Raw genomic sequence first — 26,866 nt, 5'->3', positions numbered from 1 at the left:
GGAGACAAAAATAAATAAATTTCTTTAGCACCTGTTTCCTTTTCCTTCTGTGGTGGGGCCTGCTGTATTTTTAATTAATGTTTAAATAAAACTTCCTTTTGCAAGCACTCTGCATATAGCCAGAGCACGTGTTTGTGTGCAAGTGTTAAGTACGGTAACAGTGCTGTTATGTCATTAACTGCTCCTGAGAAAGGAGTAAGCACATTGTAGATCCTCCAAAATGGATTAAAAAGTGGAGAGAAGTAAATGTACCTGGGCTGTAGCATGCTACAGGCAAGCTAATGGCTCTAGCAGGAGCGGGAGGGTTTTTTCCATTCCCTTGAAGGATAGCAAGTTGGTGGTAGAGGTTGGGCTATGCACTGCTTCTACTGTAGAATCTGTTCTCTCTGCACTGTTAGAAAGCAGTTTTTAAAAAAAGAGCCATCTACTGTCCCAGCACAGAATGGAAACCATGCAAGGATCACACTGGGGTTGGGTAGTAAGGAAGAGGCACATCACTGCAAATGGAACTGCAGCTACGCTTACCCGTAGTTGGAGTATGAGAATGCATTGCCTTTGCCTATTCACTCTGGTGGGAGGTGAACTTCAGAACTTTCTAGAGTAGGGGTCCTCCCCACCCATGCTAATGGAAGGAAGGAAGAGGTCATCAAGGAAAGCGAATAGGGTGGAATGGTACAGAGAAGAGACCACCTGTTCTAGGAAACAGTTATTAGGTGGCAGCTGAGCTCCTGTTTTGAGCCCTATTCCTTCACTTCAGAAAAAGAGGCCCTGTGTTCCAACTGCCCCTGCTCCGTTTGTTAAAAACTCAGGCTGGAGCTTAGGCTAGGAGTCAAAGGTGCGTGGGAAGTAACTTCTGCCACAGTCCCACTGGTCAGAGCTTAGCAAGCAGTAGTCTCCAGGAAGATGGGCTGATAAGAACTGTTCTCCTAAAGAACAAAAACAGGGAGTTAAAACCAACAGGGAGAAGTCAACCAACCACAGAAAAAGGAAGCTTCAATACTAAACATTTAGTGCTACACAAGATGCACTTAAGTAGTAGCAAAGGCCACAGCTTTCTAGACTATTCTGAAACTGCGGCAACTATGGCATATCCCCCAATGTGGAAACATACAGAGACCACTTTGATTTCATACATGGGCCCACCACACTGAAGAGTTACTTCCCAATCATCAATACAGTACAGACAACACACTGTCCATGGAGGAGGCGAAGTCTTGGATCATTTAGTAGCAATACCTGATGGTGTCAGAAGCAGCATGCACTGATGTTTCTTGCCCTTAAGTCAGACCGGGTGGGATGAGCTCTCCAAAGCGTATTTAGACAACAGCGATGTTAGGCGAATCTTTCAATGTACATGATCCAGTCACAGAACTGGAAGGGACCTCGAGAGGTCATATAGTCCAATCCCCTGCACTCAAGGCAGGACTATTATCTAGACAATGTTCAGTAAGAGGTCAAGTTTAGTTTACTTTTAACTGCAGTGTAACCAACAGAGTTTCAGCATTGAAATCTTGTACACCTCCACGTAAAGGTGAGTTAGCGCTCACTTTACATTACCTTTAACTACACTACAGCAATGAACACTGTAAATGCCACGAGCAAGAGTAGCTGGAATGAAGACAGCCTTCCACCCTACCTAGAGAGGTAAGCTTCAAGAAATATGTTTTCCACCTTTAGAGACTAAGTATCATTTACTCCACCACAAGGAGTTTAACACTTCAAATTGTATGAGAAAGACAATTAATAAGAGACTTTTTAAAATGTTTATTGGCAGTTATTGGGTGGAATGATGGTGCAATAGTGCAAAAAATTGTGCAATTATGACAGTTTTCACATTTAGTTTAGTATTTAACTAAGACAGACACGGAATAAAGATTAAATACAAAATGGGCCAGTATGCTGCAGTTAACCACACAATTATGAGCTTTAGCTAGAATCTTATTTTTCCATCAGTGCATTTAAGTTCAGAACCACATTGAGGAATGGGGGTGGCAGGTAAGTGCTATCCAGCGCCATTACAGAACACTAAGTAGAACCAGAGATCTCTTCCATAGAAAGACTTAGTCAAGCAATACTCTCTGCCATTCTAAAACTACTATTGATTTACTACTAAACCAATTTTTTATCCCTTATGAACAGAAGATTAAGAGTATTAGATGTTCATAACTAGTATTTGTTCACAATATGCATACCATCTGTTCTAGTACCAGTTCCACATTGCTAACTAGTCATAGAGCTTCAAGGGTCATTTCTAAATAATTTGGTTTGGGCTAATGCAAACCAGAAAATTCAACAAACCCTTGGGTTCAGTTTCCAACCTTGCATGCCTCTCTCATCACCATTAAAAATGTGAAGTTGTCACATTAACTAGTTAAAAACTAAATGTGCAGTTACAGATTTTAGGGTTGCCTAGGCCATAGGGCGGGTTTCCAATAGCAATTTTTGAATTTTACACAAGTGGTGGCTGTGCCGAGTGGGAAGATTTAAGGTGTTTGACAACAGTAAGCCACCAGCTATAGTCTCACTAGGAAAGAATATATTGTTAGAGAACGTTATGTTAAATGCTGCATTGTCACCACAAACGCTGATGTGAAAAACCCCACCACCAAACATGAATAAAAACAGTTACTATTATCTATAGACTAAACTGATCAGTCACCAAGCCCACTAGTGGTTCCAGCTTCAGCACTCATGCATTTTAATCCTTACCATTCAAAAATGTAAGGGTAAAGTTTCTCTAGAAGAGTTAAGAGCTATGGCCACCTGGAGACTAATCAAACCATGGGGCAGATACTAGAGACGTTAGGAACTGGTGAGTCAAGGTCAAGTGAGAATCAGTATTGTGCACTCTTTGGAAGTAATTCCTATTTGCATCATTCCTACAAAGTATAACTATACATATAAACATGTTAGAAGAATTGTAGTGCCACTTGTCCAAAATAAGACATCTCCAATTACTGATCACATTCTTCAAGATACAGTTGGGACAGGGAGTAATCATAATACAATACAGAAAGCAAAAAAATACAAGATAGTTTAGTTACATAAAGCAATAGAATTTGTACATAAACTGATAAATACTGTCTCCACTGTTCACTAATTCCAAGTAGTTATCTGCATGTTAGTTTCTAAATCTATCACTAGAGGACATTCTGGTTTGTGCTCCCTCAAGGTGGTCAATTCATTTCCAAGACTAGCCAGCCTGTTTTCCCAGGGGAAAACTCTGCAATGAAATTAGACTTCTTATGAGGACTTCATTTTGTTGCCTGCCAGATAACGATTCCTAAGATTACAGAAGCCACAGCAAGGCCAAGAATCAGGATGCAGATCTTCTTACGAGATTTCTTCTAATGAAAGAAATAGAACAAAAAATATTGACACTAAAACAGCAGATGACAGAAGACTCAATGGAGTTCAGCTAATTATAGAGTTCTGGACAGGAGACAGCAGCGAAAGTAGAAGCACAGCACATCTATCCTGACTCAGGAGGAGAATGGAAAAAAATTCCCAGAGAACAGATTACACTTTGTTTAAATCAGTGTGCTCTATGGACTCAAACCAAAAATGCTCAATGTTAACAGCATAAAGAACTAGGAGGTGATGCAGTCAGAACACGGTTGGACTCAACTCCTGCTGCTGTCAAAAAAGAGTGAGAGATACTTGAAGCTGGCTGAAACAGTAGTGGAGAGCGAGCAAGCTTGCGTTTTAAAATGCCTAGCAGACCATGCTATGATAGAACACACCGGTATGACTTGTACAGAAGTCATACCTCACCCAGCTGTTAGGATTCTTTGAGGGCATCCATAAGGCATGATCAAAGAATAACCAATTTACCTGCGTATTGCATCTCCCTTTGTGTGCCTGAACTGGCTGTTACAAGAAGCTTCTTGGAACTATGCAAATGATATGTGGGTGAATTCATCAGCCATGATTTCTGCTCTTTGATGTAATGGCCTCTGCTTTCTGCACTGTACTCTATCCCCATCCTGACTTGGAGGCTTGTAATATACCCGGTCGTGAACACAGACATGCAGCTGTTTTAAAGTTTACCCACTTCAGCCTTATAGAGTCTCACTTACCTTCGGAAACTTCCTACTGTGTCTAGGTAAGTATGACCAATGCCTACAACGCATGCAAATTCTAAACTGTTGGAGAGTCCAGCCCTGGTGTTTGTGAAATTGTGAAGTCGTCCCAGGACACAAACAATATCGCAAGCTGCTGGATGGCGAGAGCAGCTGCTATTCTGTTCCATTGGAGTGGGAGCTCCAACACCATAGTTCTGGTCAAGAGCAAGCAGAGGAACAGCTACCACCACTAGCACGGGCCCTTTTCCTTCCTCACAGCTGAAGCCAGGATCAGACCACTGCTGCTCTACTGCACTGTAGCCTCCTCTTACCCATCTCCATATGTCTCCTACCCTGGACCAAGCATGCCCAGTTCCTTAGCCATAGCCCTCTACACAAGGGAGCAGCTGAAGCAGAACCTTAGTCCTGCCACAGGCTCCTGAACTGCAAACGCGGCAGGCAGGAGGAGAGGTGCATGCCATCAAGCCAACACTAGAGATCTAATCAAAGTGGCCAAAATGAGGGGCTTTGAAAAGTTGCTGAGAGAGAGATTTAGTAGGTCAGGAAAAAGAACTGATAACTGCTGAGGTGCAAGAGGGAAGAATGGATGAGTGGGTGGTGAGAACTGAGCAGCAAATGGCAAGATGACGCAAGTTGAGCATGTTGTGGGACACTATGTCAAGGAGTGGGTGGGAGAGAAATCATCTGTTAAGTTTTTTGTGAATGGGGTTGCATGTGTTGGTATTTATGCTAAGTATTAGGTAGTAAATTTTTGCCTGGGCTGGTAAACTCACAGATTTACTGTATCAGTCTGAAGATCAGCCTTGTAATGTTTCCACTGTAACACAATAACCTGCCTCTGCTAAGGAGTTCTCTGTTATCTTTTAATATCTGTTTTTATTTTAAAATGAAGTACTGAAGAGAAAACCCAGCAGCTACCTTCAGCTATTCTCCAGGTCCATGCACCCCACATCATATCACCTGCATGATGGAGAAGGCTGAGTAGAGGGGTCCCAAAGGGAATCCATGGTTAATTTCTAGTATCTTATCAATAAGCCAAGTAGCGCACATGGGAGCATCCTTTCCAGGAGATGGAGTTCATTAGAAGAGTTAGTCCCACCTCAGCTCCTGCTAGTTGTATGTAAACTTGCCTGACTGATTGCAGAAGTGGGTATGTTTGCCTTGTTCTGTGCAATATGGCGATAGCACCGGTCAATACGTATGGCAGTGCAAAGCATACAAAAGAAAGAGTTTACCTGATAATAAGCAGCTCTCTGTAACTGTTCAGTGGCTCTTTCCACGTGCACTTCTGAACTTTCCACATTTGCTTCTATGCTATCTACACAAGTGTAAGGTGAGAGAACTCAAGTTATATTAGAAGCCAATTCAGAACAGCAGAATTAAAGATTAACAGAATATGCTATCATATGGCATTTATATAGAAGAGCTGCTACGGTTTAAATCAGTTTTTCCATATACATTGAATTTAAAATGTGGAATAGGTGTAGAATAAAGCCAGATAAAAGAGAGGAGTTATATTTCAGAGCATCTATTGTCCAAGTATACTTACCAATCATGTCTCCTTGATCATGAATCATCATAGCTAAATCCTTAAATATCTGATTGACATCCGAAATGTCTGCCTGAAGACAACAGTTTAGTCAGTAACTGTTTGACAAGTTCCAACAGGGATAGATTATATTTTTCCAAAGCTAGTTTCTTCTTTGCTTAAAGGTCCATCTCAGGAATACTGCCCAAGGCATAACAGACTAAACACCCCTCTATAAAAAAATTCCCATTCTACATGGATGTTGATTTTCAGTGGTTGTGGTAACAGTTTTTTCTACCTCATGAGAGATGAAAGCTTTCAAGACTTATACACCAAATACAGCAGAGAGCAAGCTTCATGGGTATTCAGTGGTTGTCCCAGGGCACTAGTAATTATCACAGTGCAGGATTCATATGAACATTTTTTATTAAAGTGTCACTCCTACCAACTTTGGAGCAACGCTGATGGGTGCTGGAGGGACCTGCACACAGCCCTCTTCAGCGAGGAGGTTACTCACCTAAGCATCAGCATCTCTAGAAGGAGCTCTAGGCCTACTGAACTCCTAGCTCTCTTGATTCTTCCGCACAAATAGACGAGCCTAGAGCACGTTACCTGGCCCTTTTATTTAGGTCGGGGCTGTGAATGATAGACTCCAAAGCTCACCTCCAACTGCCTGATTGCCGTTTCCCTCTCTTTAATGAGTTCAAGGTCCTGGTCAGTTATTGCTACATCTTCTTGAGACTGCATTTGATTCCAGTCTTCATTACTGCAGAAAGAACACAGACTAAGGGCCTGTTCCTCCTGAGCGGCAGATACTTCCACTCTCCATTCATGCCACAATGCCAGTGAATTATAGAAAGCTTCCCCCGGGGATGAAAAAAATCAAATCAGGAGTGGATTTAAACCTTTAGTACAAGTAGATAGATTCTGGTAATACAGTTGTACTTAGAGACAAATTGGACTAGTGATGACAGGTTACTGAAGGGATGAAGCATAGGTTTTGCATAAGGATACTTCAAAATCTCAGTAAAGAAACTAAAAGTTGGTCTGTGTAAGATGCTTTGTTCTAGATGAAAGTGTTCCTTATGGCTACATACTGGGAAACTTTGTATTTCCTATTGTGCTTGGGGCTGTGTGTTGTTTGTAGGGCACCCAAAGAACAAAAGGCACGGATGGAAGTCTTTATGGAAGGCAACCTGCAAGCATGTTGTTTTGAGTACTAGGCAGAGCATGCCATGCATGGGTCTGGGTTGAATGATACCTACTGGATGCATGGCATTGGAGGTCAAAATAAAGCCTGATATTTTAGTCCACGACCCTATCAAGAACAACTGCAAAGGAAAACAAACACCAGCAGAGAGGTTAAAGCAAGCCAGTCGTCCCCACTCCCAAATCACCTGCATCCTGGAGAGACAGCATTGGGCAGGCTAGGCACTATTATGGACAAACCAGCTGGTGTTCTCCTTCTCCACTCAAGAGTAAATACTTTGGAAAGCTGTACCAAGATTCCATGTCCGAGTTAGTGCACAACTGTCCAGCAGTTTTCACTAGCTTGTAAGTTTTAAGACCTTAAAGTGTCAAAATACATTAAGAGATGCTAATTATCTCTGGGAGGGCCAACAGCCAACATGTGAAGTAGCCTAGTTTTGAAATAGTTTAATGTTTGGAAGCTGTGTACCACCACAATAAGGTTTACAAACTAACTATATACGGAAATGTTTTCTATTGTGTAGGAATTGGGTTTATTGGACTCTATGCACCAAATTCAGTGATACTGCTGCATTAATGCAGTTTCTTGTAGTAACGTATTAATTACACACAGATGGAAGTGATAAAATGCACCCCAGGAATGCAAGAAGTAGTTGTTACCTATCAAACGAGACCAGCTGCTCCTCTTTGAGTCTCTCATCAGTCTGGAAGAGAGGAATGGTTCATTACTGTCACAAACTGCAGGCATCATGGGCACAACCAACCACAGCAAAGCAGGACTCTTACTATGTGGAGCTGAAGAGTTGGAGCATACTAACATGAGTGCCCTTAAGATGCTTGCGGTACTTTGGTTTTTAGACATAAGCTACAGCGGCACTGCAAGTCAGAGGCCACTGAAAGAGGCCCCCTAAAAAGTCTGCTTAAGTCCTTTGTGATTGCTTGTCAATTCCTTCATCCACATACAGTAAGTGTTTTGGTGCATTTACTTCTAAAGCCATCAACCCATGGATTATGATAAACTTCAGCAAGGGAACAGAATTACGAATAAATATTCCAAGGGGATTAGACAAAGCAGGGGAGAAAAAGGGCAAGAGGGATTGAAAAAAAAATGGTTTAGTTGTCCATTTTATTAGGAATGCTTCTTAGTAATCACAGGGACTTACAAGAGACAGAGACATCACCACCAGAAAAGGTTTTAACCAACCACGGATAGGAAGAAAATTGGAAGCTGCACTGAAGAAGCAGTTGGACAAAGGGGGCTCAAGGGAAGGGGAAAAGGGATATGGAGAGAGAGTGTCTGCCAAGAGGCAGCTCAAGGACGGACAAAATTTAAGGTCTTTTTGGAGAGCTATAGGCCAGTGCTGACAGTCTTATTGCAGGCCTACCAGCTGTGCTTTGGTTCCCCTCTCCACATATACTTGCACATGCCTGATTTTCCTCCTCCTCCTCCTCCACTACTGCAAGCAGGCAAAGCACTGCTGTGCTTCAGAATACAAAGAGCTAGTACACAGACACTGCTCAGTGACAGTGCAGAATGACAGTTATGAAGTCTTCAGCCATGCAGACATATGAGCTGATAGATCTCAGTAGCGTGGTGTGTACCTCCCACAAACATGCACATTTTCATTTGTTTATGGTTTGTCACAGAAGTCCAAATATTTGAGTGAAAGGTGCCTTTGTAATAAAGACTTCAGAACTCGCTGAGCTCATTATACAACTCCTTTTAAAATACTTACCGAGAGACGAGAGCTAGCCCGTGCCCTGGCTACAGTCTCCTTCTCCTTCTCAGACACTTTTCTCTGCACTGCTTGAAAGTTATTTAAGGCCGCAGAGAAGTCATTCATTAAACGCTCCTTCTGCAATTTCTGTTGGCGCTAAAGAATTGAAATAAGATAACTAGTTATTCAAATATCTACTGATGAGACAATCCCCCAGCTTGGAGCTTCAGGAGGCCCCTATCTCCAGTGTTCAGACAGATTACCCAGTCCAGCCCCTGCCAATGCTAGATCATTCCCTACCATGGGGTTCTCTAGTTTAGCTTTAAATTTAGAGAGTGAGGAACTTTCCTGCAGACACTTCCAGACCCTAGTACATTGCAACCCATTATTCCTAGTCATACCACATGGACTGTACTAAATAATCAGCCAGTCTCCTTAGGTTAACAAGATTCAGATACCTACAGGCCTAAGTCCTCTGCAGATCCCTCAGTAACTCATTTAGCCAAGTTAGAAGAATTTAACCCTATCTTTTCCTGGCAAGTGAATCCTACAAAAGCTGGAGGATGGTCAGTGACTTTCTTCAAGTTCCCTCTACTTTGTCAATATTTCCCTTAATATGGAATAGTGTGTTCCCTATGTGATTACGACAGAGCTGTACATGGGAACCGACCTTCCTGTTCCATAAACTGCCTCTGTACGCAGCCCTGGGCCTGGTCTACTTCGCTACTTCCTACATCATTCAGGAGTGTGAAAATTTCACAATATTAAGCACCATAGCTACACCAACTTAACCCCTGCTGTAGATGTGGCTAGGTTGATGGAAGAATGCTTCCAGTTATTTAGCAATCACCGTTTGGGGAGGTGGATTTAAGACAGTGATGGAAAACCCTTTCATCGCTGTAGAAAGTGTCCACACTTCAACACCATAGCTGTGCTACTGTTGCATCCACAGTGTAGACAAGCCCCTAGAGTGCTGCATTTTCCACAATACAACATTGCATTTAGTTTGCAGTCTATTATCCCTTAATCTTGTGGGATAACTGCTTTCCTTGTCTGTGTTTCAGCTTGTTTTTCTCCAGATTTATTAGCTACATTTCCCTCCAAGGCAAGTCTCATTTTACCTTTTCCATATTTCTCATATTTCTTTAGTTTGGTTGAATTCTGTCCTCATTAGGGTTGAGCTCTTCCCTTTTTTTGTGTGTCATGTACTAGTTTCATTAAATGTGCCACGCACACCCCTCTTCCAGCTCATTAAGGATGTTAACTAAGATGAGGGCAGATTTGTGTGGTATCTACTATACAGGTTTCCTACAACTTGAGACAGTATTGTTTATTACCCAGTTTATGATCCTTTAGTCAGTTCTTGTCCACATTTCAACATTCTTATTAAGCAAATATAAATAATTTTTCAAAAACAGTTTTATGAGAAGGCATTTGATGCAGTAGCATAATCCAATGAAGCCTATCCAGATGTAAAAATTTCAATACTTTCTTCTGGGAAGACTCTTGTCATTCTGATTCAGGCTTTCATGAACTCTTGGCTGGGATGCTGAAAAGTAATTATTGGCACTTTCAGCAAGAGATATTCACATATTGCAACTATTACTCCATATGTAAGGCTCTACCAAATTCACAGCACATTTTGGTCAATTTCACGGCCATAGGATTTTAAAAATAGTGAATTTCATGATTTCAGCTATTTAAATCCGAAATTTCACAGTGTTGTTATTTTAAGGATCCTGACCCGTAAAGAAGATGTGGGGAGGGGATCACAAGGTTATTAGGGGATGGGAGGGGAGTGGGGGGTTGCAGTATTGCTACAGTGGGGCAGCCTTCAGAACCGGAGAGCGGCGGCTGCTGGCCGGGAGCCCAGCTCTGAAGACAGAGCCTCCGCGACCAACAGCACGGAAGTAAGGATGGCATGGTATGGTATTGCCACCCTTACTTCTGCACTGCTGCTCACAGGGTCCTGCCTTCAGAGCTGGGTGCCCGGCCAGCAGCTGCCACTCTCTGGCCACCTTGCTCCAAAAGAGCAGAAATAAGGGAGGCAATACTGCAGCCCCCCTAAAATAACTTGCGATCTCCCTGCAACTCCCTTTTGGGTCAGGACCCCCAATTTGAGAAACATTAGTCTCCCCCCATGAAATCTGCATAGTACAGGGTAAAAGCCCACAAGAGATCAGATTTAATGGTGGGAGACCAGATTTAATGGGCCATGACATGTCTTTCATGGCCATGAATTTGGTAGGGCCCTATCAACATGGCAGCATAACTTGTCAAGGACTTCTTGTCCACTAGAGGGAAACTGAATTGCATATGTTGAACAACCATACAGAGCATGGAATTTCAGTCTTACTTACAATTGGTATTTAAATTTAAATTTAGGATCAGGTTGAGGCAACATCTGCTGCCCCATATCTGCTGCTGTAGATCCCGTAACGGTATCTTGAAGAGGATGATTGACAAGATTTTCCTTCACCGAGCACTCTTCCCATCCCATGGATATGCCTCAGCACATGAGCATCACCCTTTCAGTCAAGGCTCAAAACTGCGTCCTTTATCACAAAATTTAGCAGGAGAGTGCTTGGGGCTTATCTATTTAAGGCTTATATTTTGTTTATGCCAGGCCTGTCTCCTTAGTTCCCATGGAGATGTGTTACCTTTTGTTGTGTGTTAGATAGAATCATAGAATATCAGGGTTGGAAGGGACCTCAGGAGGTCATCTAGTCCAATCCCCTGCTCAAAGCAGGACCAATCCTCAATTAAATCATCCCAGCCAGGGCTTCATCAAGCCTGACTTTAAAAACCTCCAAGGAAGGAGATTCCATCACCTGCCTATGTAACCCATTCCGGTGCTCCACCACCCTCCTAGTGAAAAAGTTTTTCCTAATGTCCAACCTAAACCTCCCCCACTGCAACTTGAGACCATTACTCCTTGTTCTGTCATCCGTTACCACCGAGAACAGTCTAGATCCATCCTCTTTGGAACCCCCTTACCTGCTTTCAACTACCTGAATCAAATCCCCCCTCATTCTTCTCTTCTGCAGACTAAACAATCCCAGTTCCCTCAGCCTCTCCTCATAAATCTTGTGCTCAAGGCCTTTGGGCAGGGAACCTCATAAGATGACTAGATCTTCCCACTATCTTCCCAGGGAAAGGCAAGGGCATTTAAATGCACATTGGAATGTTAAAGAGACTTGATGTTGGCCAACAAATGCTCCACTATGCAGCATTTTGGTACAATTTTGCATTGCCTATAATTTAGCTTCTTCAACACAATCAGCTATCCCTTACAGCAAATAGTATCTTAAAAGGCATTTAGAAGCTAAGTAACAGTTCTGAATACACAGTCCAATTGTATTTTAACGCTATAACACTGCCGTAAGGCCAGGGGAGGGTGGGCGAAGGACAGAGCCACTATACAGCAACAGTGAGCCCCTTCTCCAAGCAGCTCTGCAGGTTTCTGGTAAGAAGCTAGAGAAATATGGAGCTGGAATGGGCCTTCTATTTCCTCTGGATATGTGAGCTTTCTACAAAACCAGCGCCCATGGCTTTCTACAGCTTGCAGAATCCAGATAGCTAGGGAACGTTTCCATGCAGGGTTTACCAAACCAGCAGTCTGTGGAGCACTCCCTGGTGGTCTGCAGAGAGTTGGCTGCTCACACAGTACTGGTTCCGCCTCCTTTCCCCCCCGCCCATTTACTAAACTGCAACAGAACAGCAAAAGATACATTACATGGAAAGTGTGAGGAAAACCATGTACACAATTGCTGTATTTATCACTGGGATGTTAGCTTGCTCAATGGGAGGGAGAAGTGGTCTGCATCATGGTATACAAGGGAAGGGAGTCTCTTAAGATGTGTAAAAGCAGCAAATAGTCCTGTGGCACCTTATAGACTAACAGACATATTGGAGCATGAACTTTCATGGGTGAATACCCACTTCATCAGATGCATGTCCGTATTTACCCATGACAGCTCACGCTCCAATACGTCCGTTAGTTTTTAAGGTGCCATAGGACTCTTTGCTGCTTTTACAGATCCAGACTAACATGGCTACACCTCTGATTCTTAAGATGTGGTCCACACGACAGACTTTGAAAAATCCCAGTTCTAATAATATCTCCTGTATGGGGAGGGGAAAGCGTGGGGTCGGCAGACATTCCCTAGGGAAAGGCACAACCTGGAAATTCATTTTTGTATTTTAAATACATAGCCAAGGGCTGCCAGCTCATTTCTCTAACTGGGTCATTTACACTTCTGAATTATTAAACACAGGGCTCTTATTTTACAAATGAGTTATCAAGCCCTTGTTGTTCTGCAAAGGATCAGTGCCCCTGTTTTTGAGAAGCATCCCTGTTCTACTGCACTCAGGAAGTGAGGAGAGTTCTCATTCTACTCTCCTTATACAGTTTGTAGGATACAACAGCATTGATTTGTGCAGTTAGTTGCATTAGGAAGCAGAATTCCTCAGTGCCCAAGTTCATAATTAAATGCACATTTCCTAAGCCTCATCACATGCTTAATGTATTCTTAGAAACCTGACACTCCTGTGAAAGTAGAATTAACACTGCATTTCTTGCAATAAGAAATTAACCCATAGGAACACAGTACAGACCTAAATGTCCGTTTATATAGTCAGACATTGCACATGCCTGCAATAATCAGCCACCTAAGTCTTTTACTTCAGTGATGCAAAAGTTTAAATTGTTGGCTTGTAATCTGAGAAGACTTTCTGATGAGCAGCTGAGCCCTCCATGTATAGAGGAGCACAATGGGTACTTGCAAGTCCTGAAAAAACCAGAAAAAATTCTCATTTGGAACCATGGAGCTTTTTCAAGGGCATTCCACATAAATCTCCCAACCTTGCCGTTGGTAAGGAAGATCTAGTCTGGGGCATTCAACCTTCTGTCACTCACACAATAGTGAAGGATGCACAGAAGGTATCTTTGAAACAATGTCCATGAACTCCCAAGCAACTTTCCTGCAGCAAGGTTTTTGTGTTTTTTTCTTCTGTGCGTAGGTCGGCTGAGAAGGCAGCCTAGAAAGAATGTTTATCACCAGTTCTTCAGGGTGAAGCAATTACTTTTTGTTACAATCCCACACTAACTCCCAAGTCTCTTCCTTTTGGTGGGTTAGCCATCCTTGCCACACTCCTCCCAGTCTTCATCTCAGAACTCAAATCTGCTATGCAAACTCACCACTAGAGTCACTCGTAACAAATGACAAACCTTGCCCCACCCACAGAAGCAGATAAGCTAAAGCCTCATCTAGCAAGACAAGCACCTGTAATCATTGCCTGGCTGTATCTGTTCCAATATGACCAGGGAGTCAGTTTTGCTATAGTGGTGTCTCTCGCATTCATAGGAGTTGAGAGAGAGAGATGGACAAGTTTATGAGTACAATTGTACGATGCGGTTGCTTGTTATGCTGCAGAGGGGGAGGGGTTCAACAGCCCAGGAGCTCACTTCTAGTGTGTGTCTTATGTTCCTAAAAGCTCAGGGTTCAGCTGGCCAGCTGCAGGGGTGAGGAAGGGATTCCTCAAAATGTACTTGAGGCGCTCAGTCCCTCTTATTCTCTGCCTGTGGCACATAAATCTAGTTGCCTGTGGGCCAGTGTTCCCTCTAATTTTCCCACCCATGTGCAAAGTGAAATTTGTTGTGTGCACCAACATGGAGGTGATGGTTGGGACAGAGGGTTGGGGTATAGGGGGTGAGGGCTCTGGTGTGGGGCCAGGGATGAGGGATTTGGGGTGCAGGCTGCCCCGGGGCTATGGTGCATGACTCCCCCAGCTCTCTCCCCCCACAGTACCACCCGGGCTTGGAGGGAGGGGTGCCTCTCCCTGGCTGTGGCAGCTCCAGCGGAGCTGGGCCGGTCTGGGCCAGCTGATGGGCTCCTCTCCCCAGCCATTGCAGTTCTAGCAGGCCAGGGCCGGGGGAGGGGCTCCTCTCCCCTGCCATTCTGGAGGGGCTGGGCCGGGGGACCTGCGCGTCCCTAAATAGCCTATTGCACGGCTATGCATCTTACAGGGAACCTAGCTGTGGGCTGCAATACTTTGATTAAACCTGACAACGGAAATTAGACCAATGGATGCCCTCTGACATACTGTTTTTGAAGTGGTGGTACACTATGAGTGCACTGTGGAACTCCCATTGCACTGCAACAGTGTCCACATGGAATATAAGTGTGCAGCAAGCTGGTGCACTGTAGAGTCACACCCTGGCTTGCTGTGCAGTAATGTCCATTGTGGGCAAGCTCTGAATGGCAGAGCCAGAATTAGAACTCGGAGGTTCCAGGATCATGCACCCATGGTAAACCCATGAGACAGAGGCTGATCAGGATGCTAATGGATTAAAGATCCTCTTCGTTACAAGAAGACTTCCTAGTTTACACTATACCAAGAAGCCTGTCACATCACTGTGTCAGAATGATCACAGATCTAGGTTGTGTTCCAATCTCTTTTGGGATAAAGTCTCAGCACAGAAATCCACGCAAGCTGAAAGTCAAACTTTGTGTTCTACAAACACAAGCGACATGGGGCACTGAGGACTCTCTAGCTTCACTCACCATTTTAAAGCATCCCTAAACAATTCTGTACCGGGGGTAGCTGTGTTAGTCTGTATCCACAAAAACAACAACGAGTCTGGTGGCACCTTAAAGACTAACGGATATATTTGGACATAAGCTTTCATGGGTAAAAAACCTCACTTCTTCAGGTGCTCTCTGCTCTCTTTAGACAGAGGTCACCCTATCAGATGACCTAGATTTGCTAGCTCATACTTGTACTGTAATGACACAAGTTATTGTGTTTGTTTCTTAAGAAAATATTAGGATAATTTTTCTTCCTTTCCACTGAAGCTTCACCCCACAAACCTGTTCAGAAGCAGATAAGGGAAGTGGCAGAGATCCCAGCTCCTTTAGGTACTCGTTTGTCTCCTTGGCGAGCCGGTTTGCAGAATGCTGTAACTGTTGTCTAAAATAAAAATATAAGCTTATGTAGTTTCCTCTGAACTAATTTGTTAGTATAGTTTCCAAACAATTAACATTTGTCATCGTACCACACAAGGGTTCCAAAATCATGCACGTTTAAGTGGCACATTATGACAATTCAAATGATTGCAGCTCGATGTTTACAACTGTCAGGTTATCCCAGGAAGTTCCACTTGCACTTACAGCACTAAATAATATTAGGAGTTCCCATGCCAAGAGGGAAGAGAATTCTTAAGAGTCTGCAGAAGCTTATTAGTATCAGAATCAAATAACTAGAATAGTCTTTACCTGACAAGTCCCAAGTACCATTTCCTCAGTAAGGAGTTGCAGGCGTTATAAAACACTGCATAGCAGACAGCATCTTCCCTTGCTCAAGGTGACAGGAGGAACTGACTTCTAACTTTTGTATTAGGGTGCATTTGTAGCTTCAGGTTGCACATATTTTGTTGACATGTTACTTAAAGAGGACACAGCCTAGCTACGTTAAAAATAGTATTTAAGGTCATTTCAGGTTCTACATCTGCTCTAGACCTCCTACCAAACCTTGTGGTTCAGCAGTCACTTTAAGATCTTTCTTTCCTCCTTATTGCTGTAAGGCAGCGGTTCTTAACCAGGGATCCAAGGTGCCCTGGGGGGCTGTGAGGAGTTTCAGGGGGGCCACCAAGCAGGGCCAACATTAGCCTCACTGGGGCCCAGAGCAGAAAGCCGAAGCCCTGCTGCATGGGGTTGAAGCCCAGGACCTTAGCCCTCCCATCTGAGGCTGAAGCTGAAACCTGAGCAATGTAGCTTTGTGGGGGCTCCTGTGGCATGAGGCCCCCCAAGCAAGTGGCCTGCTTGCTACCCCCTAACGCCAGCTCTGGCTTTTGTACACAGCAATCCCATTATTTTGGCACAAGTGGGCCATGGAGTTTTAAATAGCATTTTGGGAGGGGGAGGGCAGGTCTCAGAAAGAAAAAGGTTGCGAACCCCTGCAGTAAGGGGGATAAAAAACCTGGGAAAATGGCACACATCACAAAACAGCAAGAAGAAGAATCTCAAGTGCACAGAACAGCTGCTTATTCAAATCTTTCCATAGTCATCTAAGGAAAACATTTTTAGACAGAAGTGTAATTCTTTAAATGCTGACTGGGTCCCAATTTTTGCTTAGTAGTTTTGCTTTCATTTTGGTGACCATGAACAATGATTACCATGCCCATCATAACATGATACACACAAGCCATGGAAATGGGGGGTGAGGGGAGGAAATTGTTTAGTTAGTGGTTACATTGGGTGTACCATAGACAGGTTTCTGGAACCTATGAATACTATTGTCCCAGCAAGTTAGGATGGTCCCAGAACGCTTTGCTATAAGAAGTCATGATCTTCTATAATAGACAGCCAACCATAACCTATGAAAAGTCCTTAGTTGCACACACACACAGTTCTGCTTTAGCATACCCAGACAGTTCACCACTGGAAACTGTACATATCATTAGTATGCCTACCATATGATCTACATTAAATTCATGTCACAAAGTTTCCAGACACCTTACTGTAATTTGTAGTATTTTCTGCCCTAGGAAGGTGGATTTGGAAGGAATTCATTCATTAACCAAGAGTGCTATCACGGCATAGATTAAGTTTCTTACGAGTTTCACTCTCTTGCCATGTGCACACAGAACTTAGTGGTGGGTCAGAGCATAAGATGGGGAAAGAAAGGCAAGGGATTTAAAAAAAAAAAAAGAAAAAAAAAGCACTAGGCAATAAGTTCTTTGCATGCCCATAAGACACCAAGAAGAAAGCTATCAACCATATAGCCCAATGGATGTACAGGACTAAGCGGTCAGGTTTAGTAGAGTTTGTGTTGCCTCATTGCATACTCTAGCCCACAGCAGGTAAACTATAGTGATGCTTGAGAAGTTAATTTGATGGTTGTGCTCACTATGATTTTCCTGCATTTTTGTACCAATACACTTGGAAGTCTCACCCTAGAAAGCACTATTTGTTAAGTACTAATAATCCCTTCAAGTGAAAGCTGAGAGTTTTTCTATAACAGAACTATATTAACTGGAAACTAGATTCATTAGACTGACACCATTAAATCCAGATCAAATCAACTAAAATCTAGTTGAAGCACTCAAGCATTAGCAGTGTCCTGCTTACATTCTGAAAGAGTTTAGAGTGTTCTGCACTTCATGTAGAACGTTATAAACATGTTCAATATCCACCCAGGTGTCTATTATACATAGCAGCCCTCAAATTTGTACTGAACAGCTCGGAATGACAAAACAGAGACTACAGGAAGAGAAGGGGCTCCCTTTTATAAGTAGGAACCTTGTCACTGAAAATGGAAATCTCATCCTGTAACAGATTTCATCTGACAAATTTTTCATCCCAAAAAGAGACAAAGTCAAAACCATCAGATTTTTCATGGGAAGGGATTTCCAGAAAATTCTGTTCGGGGAGAGCCAAACCAGAAGCTTTTGGCTTGCTAGCTGGCCACCCAGAAGGCTCTTTACCTATAGGTAGAAACTGAAACTGACTAAAGCCTTCCAGGCAGGCAGCCAAAGAGCCTTCATTTAGATTTGGACACTACACGGAAGGTGGCAGTTATGGGTTATAAGCTCTAACTTGACTGGTGAAGAGGAGGGTGCCACAGATCACCGTCAACGATAGGAGGAATCACAGTGTTCTATTGGTCAGTCAGTCACTGCCTGCCACAAAGTCAGCAGACCCCAAACAGTCATGTGCTGACCCGCCATGGTCTGTCTGCCTCCTGGGGTGCGTGGGCTAAACCAAAAGTTGAAATGCAGATTGAAACCTTGCACCTGGCAAAAATAAGAAATCAAGAACTTTTCAGCTTGGAAGCTGGAATGTCAGGACCACTTGTCCGGGATTAACCAACGATGACCTACAATACAAAAACAGCATACAGAAATCAGCATTGATAGACTGAGCTGTACAAACTCAATGTTGACATTGCAGCACTTCAGCAAACAAGACTTGCAGATGCTGGTTCTGTCAAGAGACCTTATTTTGGCAAGGTAAAAGCAGTGAAGAAAATCGTCTGCAAGGTATTGGTTTTGCTGTGAGAAACAAGCAGGTAAAGCTCCTAGAAATACCCATTGGGAAGTCAGAGTGTATCATCTCACTTAAACTTCAGATGACCATTGGCTCTGTGAACATCATTAGTGCCTATGCACCAACACTGAAATCTAACCCCAAGGAGAAGGATATATTTTACGACTCTTTGCATTAAGTCATCAAAAGAATACCATCAACTGAGCAACTTTTCCTCCTTGGTGTCTTTAATGTAAGAGTTGGTGCAGACAACTCATGGCCAGATTGCCTAGGACATTTTGGCATTGGCAAGATGAATGAGAACAGCCAACGACATCTTGAATGCTGCACCCAAAACCAAATATGCATTACCAATTCATATTTTACATGAAAAGAGTGCCACAAAGTGTCATAGCGACATCCACGACCAGGCCACTGGCACAAATTAGACTTTGTTATTGTCAGGAGGAAAGACCTATCCTTAGTGCAGAACACTCACACGTTCCACAGCACTGATTGTGACACTGACCACTCCTTGATTATTAGCAAAGTGAAGATTACAGCCAAGAAACGACAGAGCAAAACCTAGGAGCAAGCCCCAAATCAATACTATTAACACTAAAAACCACAGGAATTGCCAGGACTTTGTGAAGACTTTTGAACTTAGCATGCATGGGAAGTCATTACCTGAGAAGACAGAGGAATTTTGGGAAGATTTAAGAACAACAATCCACGAAGTATATAAAAAGTTGTTACAAGAAGGAGGGAGAAAATTTGTTCTTCTTAATCCCTGAGGACAGAACAAGAAGCAATGATCTTAAGTTGCAGCAAGGGCAGTTTAGGTTGGACGTTAGGAAAAAAAAAACAAAACCTTTAACTGTCGAGTAGTTAAGCATTGAAATAAATTGCCTAGGGAGCTTGTGGAATCTCCATCATTGGGGATTTTTAAGAACAGAACAGCTTAGACAAACACCTGTCAGGGATAGTGTAGATAATAAAATCAGCCAAGAGTCCTGTGGCACCTTATAGACTAACAGACGTATTGGAGTGTGAGCTTTCGTGGGTGAATACCCACTTCGTCGCATGCAGTCAGAATACCGACGAAGTGGGTATTCACCCACAAAAGCTCATGCTCCAATACGTCTGTTAGTCTATAAGGTGCCACAGGACTCTTTGCTGCTTTTACAGATTCAGACTAACATGGCTACCGCTCTGATATTGTAGATAATACTTAGTCCTGTCTTGAGGGCAGAAAATTGGACTAGATGACCTCTCAGCCCTTTCAGTTCTATGATTCTATGAAACAGCTTTAGCTACATTTGGGGGAAAGAGACCATCAAAAAAGGACTGGTTTGAAGAAAACGAAGCAGAACTATTACCTCTCATCAACGTTAAGAACACAGCCTCTATCTGGAACACAACAAGAAATCAACAAAGTTCCAAAGTGAGACTTTGACATGCAAAAGTGAGCAAGCAGATGTTGTGCAAATGATTACTGGATCAAGGTCTGTGAAGAGATACAGACAGCCTTAGACACAGGAAACCTCACAGTCACGTATGACTGCTGAAGAAAGCTCTAGGTCCCACTGTCAACAAGGTTGCCCCTCTCGAATCACACAGCAGTGAAATGATTATAGATAAAAGCAAGCAGTTGTCTCGTTGGGTTGAACACTATTCAGAGCTATATGCACAAGAAACAAACATCACCAGCAAATCAGTAGACCAAATGCCAACTCTACAGGTCATGCCAGAACTAGAGGTGGAGCCCACTGCAGAAGTGGGCAAGTGGCAAGACTCCTGGAAAATATGGCATCCAAGAGGAAATCCTCAAGTGTGAGAAAGACAACTTATTACCATATCTTCATCAGCTGCTACTTAAATGCTGGAAAGGAGGGTGAAGCACCACAAGAGTTGCGCAATGCAAACATCATCACTTTGTATAAAAATAAAGGCAAAAAGGGCAATTGCAACAACTTCAGGGGCATCCTGCTACTAAGCGTAGCAGGAAAGGCTTTCGCAAAAGTCACCTTAGTGCACTTACAACAGCTGGTGAATTGCGCCTACCCTTAATCATAGTGTGGATTCAGGGCTGGAAGATCAACTATAGACATGATATTTTCTCTGTGTCAACTCCAAGAAAAGTGCAAAAAGCAACACTGACCATTGTACATCACTTTTGTGGATCTAACCAAAGCATTCAACACAGTCAGCAGAGCAGGTCTATTTGAAATACTAGAAAAGACAGGATGCTCACCAACCCTGTTAAGTCATACATTCATTCCACAACAACATGAGAGCAACTGTCCAGTTTGATGGGTCCACTTCAGACAGCTTTTGAGATGAAAAATGGAGTAAAGCAAGGATATGTTCTTGCCTCTACACTCTTTTGAATCTTTTTCCCGGTACTCTTGAATTGTGCGTTTAAGAACACGAAGGATGGAGTGCATCTCCATATGAGATCAGATGTGAAACTCTTCAACCTATCCCAACTTAAGTTCAAGACCAAAGTTAAAAACGAGCTAATCAGGGAACTTCTATTCACCGATGATGCTGCCCTCATAGCCCACAATAAAGACCTACTACAAGAACTCATGGACTACCTTTCAAGTGTCTGTCAGGCATTTGCTCTAACCATCAGCATCAAGAAAATGGTTGTATTAGGATAAGCGGGTTCCACAAGATCCTTCAATTATCCTACATGCAAACCAGCTAGTAATCATCCAAAAGTTCAGCTATTTAGGTTCTACAGTGACCACCAACCTCTCACTGGATGAAGAACTAAATGTTCGCATTGCAAAGGCTGCCACCACCTTCAGCAGACTGACTAAGAGAGCACGGAACAACTCAAAGCTTACCATCAAGACCAAAATGCTAGTGTACTAAGCCTGCGTACTCAGCACTGATGTATGGTGGGGAAACATGGATAACTTATGCTTATCAGGAGAAAAGGTTAAATAGATTCCAACTACATTGTTTATACCGTATACTCAACATCAAATGGCAGGATAAAGTCACCAGTACAGAGGTTCTTCAAAAGGCAAATTTACCAAGTGTGACAGCCCTGCTCAAGCAAAGACGTCTGCCCTGGCAAGGCCCTCTGAGTAGCTTGGAAGATGGATGCATACCCAAGAACACGCTATATAGGGAGCTATCAGAGGGAACAAGAACAACAGGATGTCCCAAGTTTCACTATAAAGAGATATGCAAGCAAGATATGAAGGAATCTGGAATTGATCCTGACCAATGGGAAATCTTGGCAAGTAACCATAATAAGTAGCGTCATTGATACCCTGATGGAGACAAAGTCCATGACAGAAGTTGGCTCCTACAGCTTGAAGAGAAAAGAGCTCAGAGGAAGCAAGCAACTCCCAACCCAAATATATACATTTGCAATAACTGCCAAGAGATTTGCACGTTCAGTCACATGAGACATTGCAAACCATCTACATCACAGACTGCAATTCCCAGAGTCTCTCATAGACAAAAGGTTGCCAACAAGCCTTACCCAAGAGATTTCTTTGCACTGGAGTAAACCCAATGCAAATAAATTGGATATTTCTTTTCAAAGAATCTGTAACATGGAGATTCTATGGCCATTTAGTTCACCTCTGGGTGTCAATGAAAGATTCTTCACTGCACATTTTTTAGATTTGATCAACTCTAATTTTAAGGTTCAAAAAAACCAATCTTCTATTTCCTTTGGGAGATCATTCCATTATTAGGAGACCTCACAGTTAAGAAGTTTTTCTGGGTTTTCATTTGATTTTTCCTTTTAATAATTTCCTCTTATTATTCCTGAGTTATTTCTCTACCACTCTGCTGCTTACACCCTTCAATTATTTGTACGCTTGTGTACAACTGTAGTCCTTGCTTAGGACTACAGAGTTTTGCTGACAAAAGTTATGCGACTTTAATTAAAGCACTGTTGCATGTCTACACTATGCTCCTTGTGTTGGTAGAGCACAGGCACACTAGCAGCTCTTGCACTGACACAGAAAGCAATGCACTGAGGGTAGCTATCCCACTGTGCAACTGGCCGCAGGGTGCTTTGGGAAAGTTTTGCAGTGCCTCATGGGCAGGCACAACATCACATGATTCAGGTTTCTTAATCCCATTGTTCCATGGGCATCCTACTAGATTGCCAGCCACTTTTCAACTGAAGGGGGAGGGGGAAGGGGAGGGCGTGTGTGTGTAGAGACAGAGACGGACTGTGTTGGGGGAGTATATGAGAGTAGGGGAGGAGTGTGTATGTGAGAGAGACAGAGTACGTGTTGGGGGAAGAGTGAGTGTGTCAGCATGCTGTCTCTAAATTCAGACAGCAACCAGAAGCATCCAGTCCTGAGGCAGGAAAGGGAGATGCCTCCATTCCCAGCTCTGCACAGCAGTCTCCCTCCCACCTCCCAAACCCCTGCCGCAGCAGCCTGTCTGCCGCTGTGTTCCCAGTGCAGGGGAGAGGAGGATTCCACATTAATGATTTGCTCTTTGCTGCCAGAATGGAGTAGCACGCTCAGCTGTCAGAACTTCCCGCAGCTTTGGAAGGCGAAGGGCGTATGCCTTTGTAGCTGGAATCCAGGGCAGCAGAGTGATCACAGTGGGTATTGTGGGACACTGGGGGAGGCCAGTTATGGCGACAGAATGAACAGCTGCATCTACACTGACACTTTGTCATTTTAAATTTGCTGCAAAAAGCATTATGCCTCTTGTTGAGGCGGTTTTATTCTGTCACAAAACAGGAGAGTTTTGCCGACAAAGCTAGCTTTGCAATGTGTACACCCCCACTGTTGTGTGTAGTGTAGACAAGGCCTTAGACAAACTATGTGTAATTGCCTTAGGTCAGTCCTTCCAGACCCTTTGAGAATGTTGGTTGTTCTATCTGAACTCCCTGCGGTTTGTCACCCAGTGGCATATTCTTCTCTACAGTGTTTAAAGTCACATTAGGCATTTTGATTGCCATAACTTATTGCTGCTTATCATTCTCTTGCCTAGTCTTTTGGCACTACAGGAGTTTCTCCCCCTTCAGAACATTACCTTCTCATTACTTCTCCTAATTTAGGATCCAAGAATTTTGTTAATGTGACATTTACTCTCTCTTCTAAATCATAAGTGAAGCTTAAAATAGTATCAGCTCCATCACAGATCCTGCTCTAGCCTGCAACAGCTTGATACATGGCTGTTAATTCCCCTTGTTTATGACCCTTCAACCAGTTTTTGATCCACATGACAGTGTCCATTGCAAGCAGATATTAATGGCTTTTGACTCCAGTACAACTACCAAATTCCCTTCATCCACCAACTTAGCCTTTTTGAGAGAACTAGAAAGTCACGTTTATGCCTTGCCACACCACACACACTCCCTCTCTACCGTCACCCTCCCACCCTGTGGAGTTTCGCTCAGGATACTGCTCACTAACCAGAAGAGACCCAGTCTATTTCCATCATACACATGCACACTTATGTGTTTGTTCAGGTAATACTTACAGGTTTTCCTGCAATTTGCTGGAGTCCTGTTTGGTTCCAAGCTGGCTCATCAAATTCTTTATCTGAGAAGCTGAGGAAAAGAGTTTACAATGGCTTGGTGATTTGTAAGGCAAGGCAAGACCATTTCAAAACACAGACTCCTTCTTGCTTATTTTTCTTGAAGTTCCCTTTCTAGCTGCATTACCATCTCTCCCATAGAAATGTTGCTATCAAAGTTTTGTTGAAGTAAGGCTTGCTCACCACTTTAAGATGGACCTGGACCTGTCCTCTTAATCTAGATGGAATAAATGGGCCAAAGATGTTAACATAACCCAGTCATTGTCCAACATTAAATAATGCTAAACAAGGTCTGCTTAGTACCATGGCAAATACCATTAAAAACATTTTAACCTTTTATTAAAGACAAAGAAAAGAAGGAAAAACAGTGAAAGCATTTGAAAAGTAAAATATTAAATAAGGCCTCCATTTTAAGAGCATCCTGTGTTCCGTTTCCCTTTAGCTGGAGAGGGCTTTAGCACCCCCAGATTGACAATCTCTTTGAGGTGTCGGATAGTAATAACTGTCCTTTTGAGGAAGAGAGAAGATACATGTCTACCTTGATATAACGCTGTCCCCGGGAGCCAAAAAAATCTTACTGCGTTATTGGTGAAACCGTGTTATATCAAACTTGCTTTGATCCACCGGAGTGTGCAGCCTCGCTCTCCCCTCCTCCTGAGCACTGCTTTCCCATGTTATATCGGTTCGTGTTATATCGAGGTAGAGGTGTAGCTGAGAGAGGCTGAAGTGGTTATGGCTGCTGTTAAAGTTCAATGCCATTTCATCTCAGGTGGCACTGGAATTCAGCAGTAGCTGGTAGAAGTGGCTCTCTCAGGACTGGTCTGGGTATCTCTCAGGATCAGAATGACAAAGGCCATGTGTCCCACCAAACACAGCCAGGAGGGGAAGCTTTTTTCTGTAACCCCCATCTGTTTTCCCCAAAGTCTCTTTATTTAAGGACCCAAAAAGGGAAGTGATAGGAGAAAAACAGCCAATACCCTTATTTTGTACACTAATTTTGGCTAATTAATTTCCAGTTCTACATCTCCTGTTTTTACTCCGTGAATTATATCAATGTGGCCTTTTTTGTTTAGATTGATTTAGTCTCTGTCTGGTCCTTTTGCACATTTATAACATTCTTTATTGAAAATTACTTCTAGGCTAAATTTCTAAGCAGGCAAAAGTTATAGACCAATTGTCACAACATACTTTACCCTAAATGCTTTTTGTTAGACCAAGTGGGGTGTCTGAAGTAGTCTTGTCATTGATTTGTAAAGTGCTTACAAGTGACTAGAGTTTTACCAAAGGGTTTAATAAAATAGGAGGGGCACCACCAACTTAGAAAGTCACATATCTGAGTTTACCTGTTGATACAAACGTCTAATATTGCTATAACAGAGAGGAAAGTCATTTCTCCATTTTGTTTACTTTAGACCAGTGGTTTTCAAACTTATTTGATTGGGCCCTTCTTTTGTGTGTCTGTTTTATGTAACCCTCCCCCTCAAGTACATATACTACCCCCAGCTCTGAAGGCAGACCCGAGAGCAGCAGCTGTTGACAAGGCACCCAGCTCTGAACACAGAAGTTAGGTTGGCAGAGTGATATTTGTCAATATCACTTTTCACACCAGACTTGATGCCCCATTGCCATCCTTACTTCTGCGCTGCTGCTGCCACCATGTCCAGGTGAGGGATTGTGGGGAGGGAAGGAGAGCCTGAGCCCAGGTGGCAGGGCTCCAGCTGTCCCCTTTATCACTGCCTCCCAGGTGTGCACAACTCTTCTGCACGAGGCCCAGCCACCAGGGTTGACAGCCAGATCTCAAAAAGCACACAGCTCACAGCTCCCTTGACACATTCCCACGCCTCCTGGGAAGCCTGCCTCACAGTTGGAGAACCGCTGCTTTAGACAAAAAGTGCTTTCTACAGTCAGTTTCATTACAGTCAATTTTTCCTGTGTGTGTTCATGAAAGACAGCAAGAGGGGAGAGAAACAGTTACAACTACAAAAACATGGTTGTGAAGTTGCTGAAGCTGTGAAGGACTCAGGCAGGTGCACAAGAAGACTTTTTTTTTTTTTTTTTTTAATTGGAGTAGTTTAAGTTCATGGTATACCTCTAAGCACTGTGGAGAACCTCACACAACTACCCTTACCTACTGCACCCAGCTCCAGCCCCCCAGTACGCCAGTTCTGGAGCTGAACAACAGGAGTTGTTCATGATTTCTTAGCAAGCAGTGTAAAAATCTGAATAAACTTATAGGACAGATATTGCCTTTATAGAGCTGGCCTAAAGAAGAGTCTGAATTGGGGATTTAGTCAGTAAAGTGATCTGTTCCATGCAGAGTTCCCCAGCACAGTTTTTTGCCTGTGATGTTACCAGCAAAAACGTGCTCATAATCAGTGGAAGCAGGAGACAGCAGCCACCGACTTCGGAGGAGTATGAAGGTATCTTTACATTTCTGGTAGTCTAGTTACTAGAGCGTTCTACTTGAGCTATTAGAATATATTGTAGTTGCAGGACGTCTTTGAAAACTAGCGTCGCATTGGGAAGGAGGACGAACCTTAGAAGATGTATGTGAACAATCTGCATTTAAGTGTGCTGCACACAATTCTTCAAGCCTAGTTCTTCTTGTTGACTATTTCAGTTACAATCTTGTTACAGTGGGATTAGAATGTATACGAACCCTGCTACTGTTTTATCTTCTGAGAACAACAGAGTCAGAATGAGGAGTGATAAGTGAATCAATTCCATCATACCAGTAGAACATTAGGCCCAGTCTACAAAAAG

General features: G+C 43.1%; 1 protein-coding gene across 1 annotated transcript in view; it reads right to left on the bottom strand.

The window, feature by feature from the left end:
- Positions 1–1,749: 1,749 nt before the first annotated feature.
- STX12 (syntaxin 12) overlaps positions 1,750–26,866 on the bottom strand; it is a 38,321-nt gene continuing 13,204 nt past the window's right edge. Inside the window, exons 2-9 of the mRNA XM_050932371.1 lie at positions 24,047–24,116; positions 15,413–15,512; positions 8,559–8,696; positions 7,483–7,526; positions 6,277–6,379; positions 5,635–5,707; positions 5,321–5,403; positions 1,750–3,347 (exon numbers count right to left, since the gene is read on the bottom strand). Of these exons, the coding sequence (XP_050788328.1) occupies positions 3,255–3,347; positions 5,321–5,403; positions 5,635–5,707; positions 6,277–6,379; positions 7,483–7,526; positions 8,559–8,696; positions 15,413–15,512; positions 24,047–24,116 (704 nt within the window). The 3' untranslated portion in view covers positions 1,750–3,254. The remainder of the gene's footprint in view (positions 3,348–5,320; positions 5,404–5,634; positions 5,708–6,276; positions 6,380–7,482; positions 7,527–8,558; positions 8,697–15,412; positions 15,513–24,046; positions 24,117–26,866) is intronic.

Source organism: Gopherus flavomarginatus, chromosome 22 (assembly GCF_025201925.1).
Source record: "Gopherus flavomarginatus isolate rGopFla2 chromosome 22, rGopFla2.mat.asm, whole genome shotgun sequence".
Classification (NCBI taxonomy): domain Eukaryota; kingdom Metazoa; phylum Chordata; order Testudines; family Testudinidae; genus Gopherus; species Gopherus flavomarginatus.
This window is presented reverse-complemented; position numbering and strand designations above follow the sequence as displayed.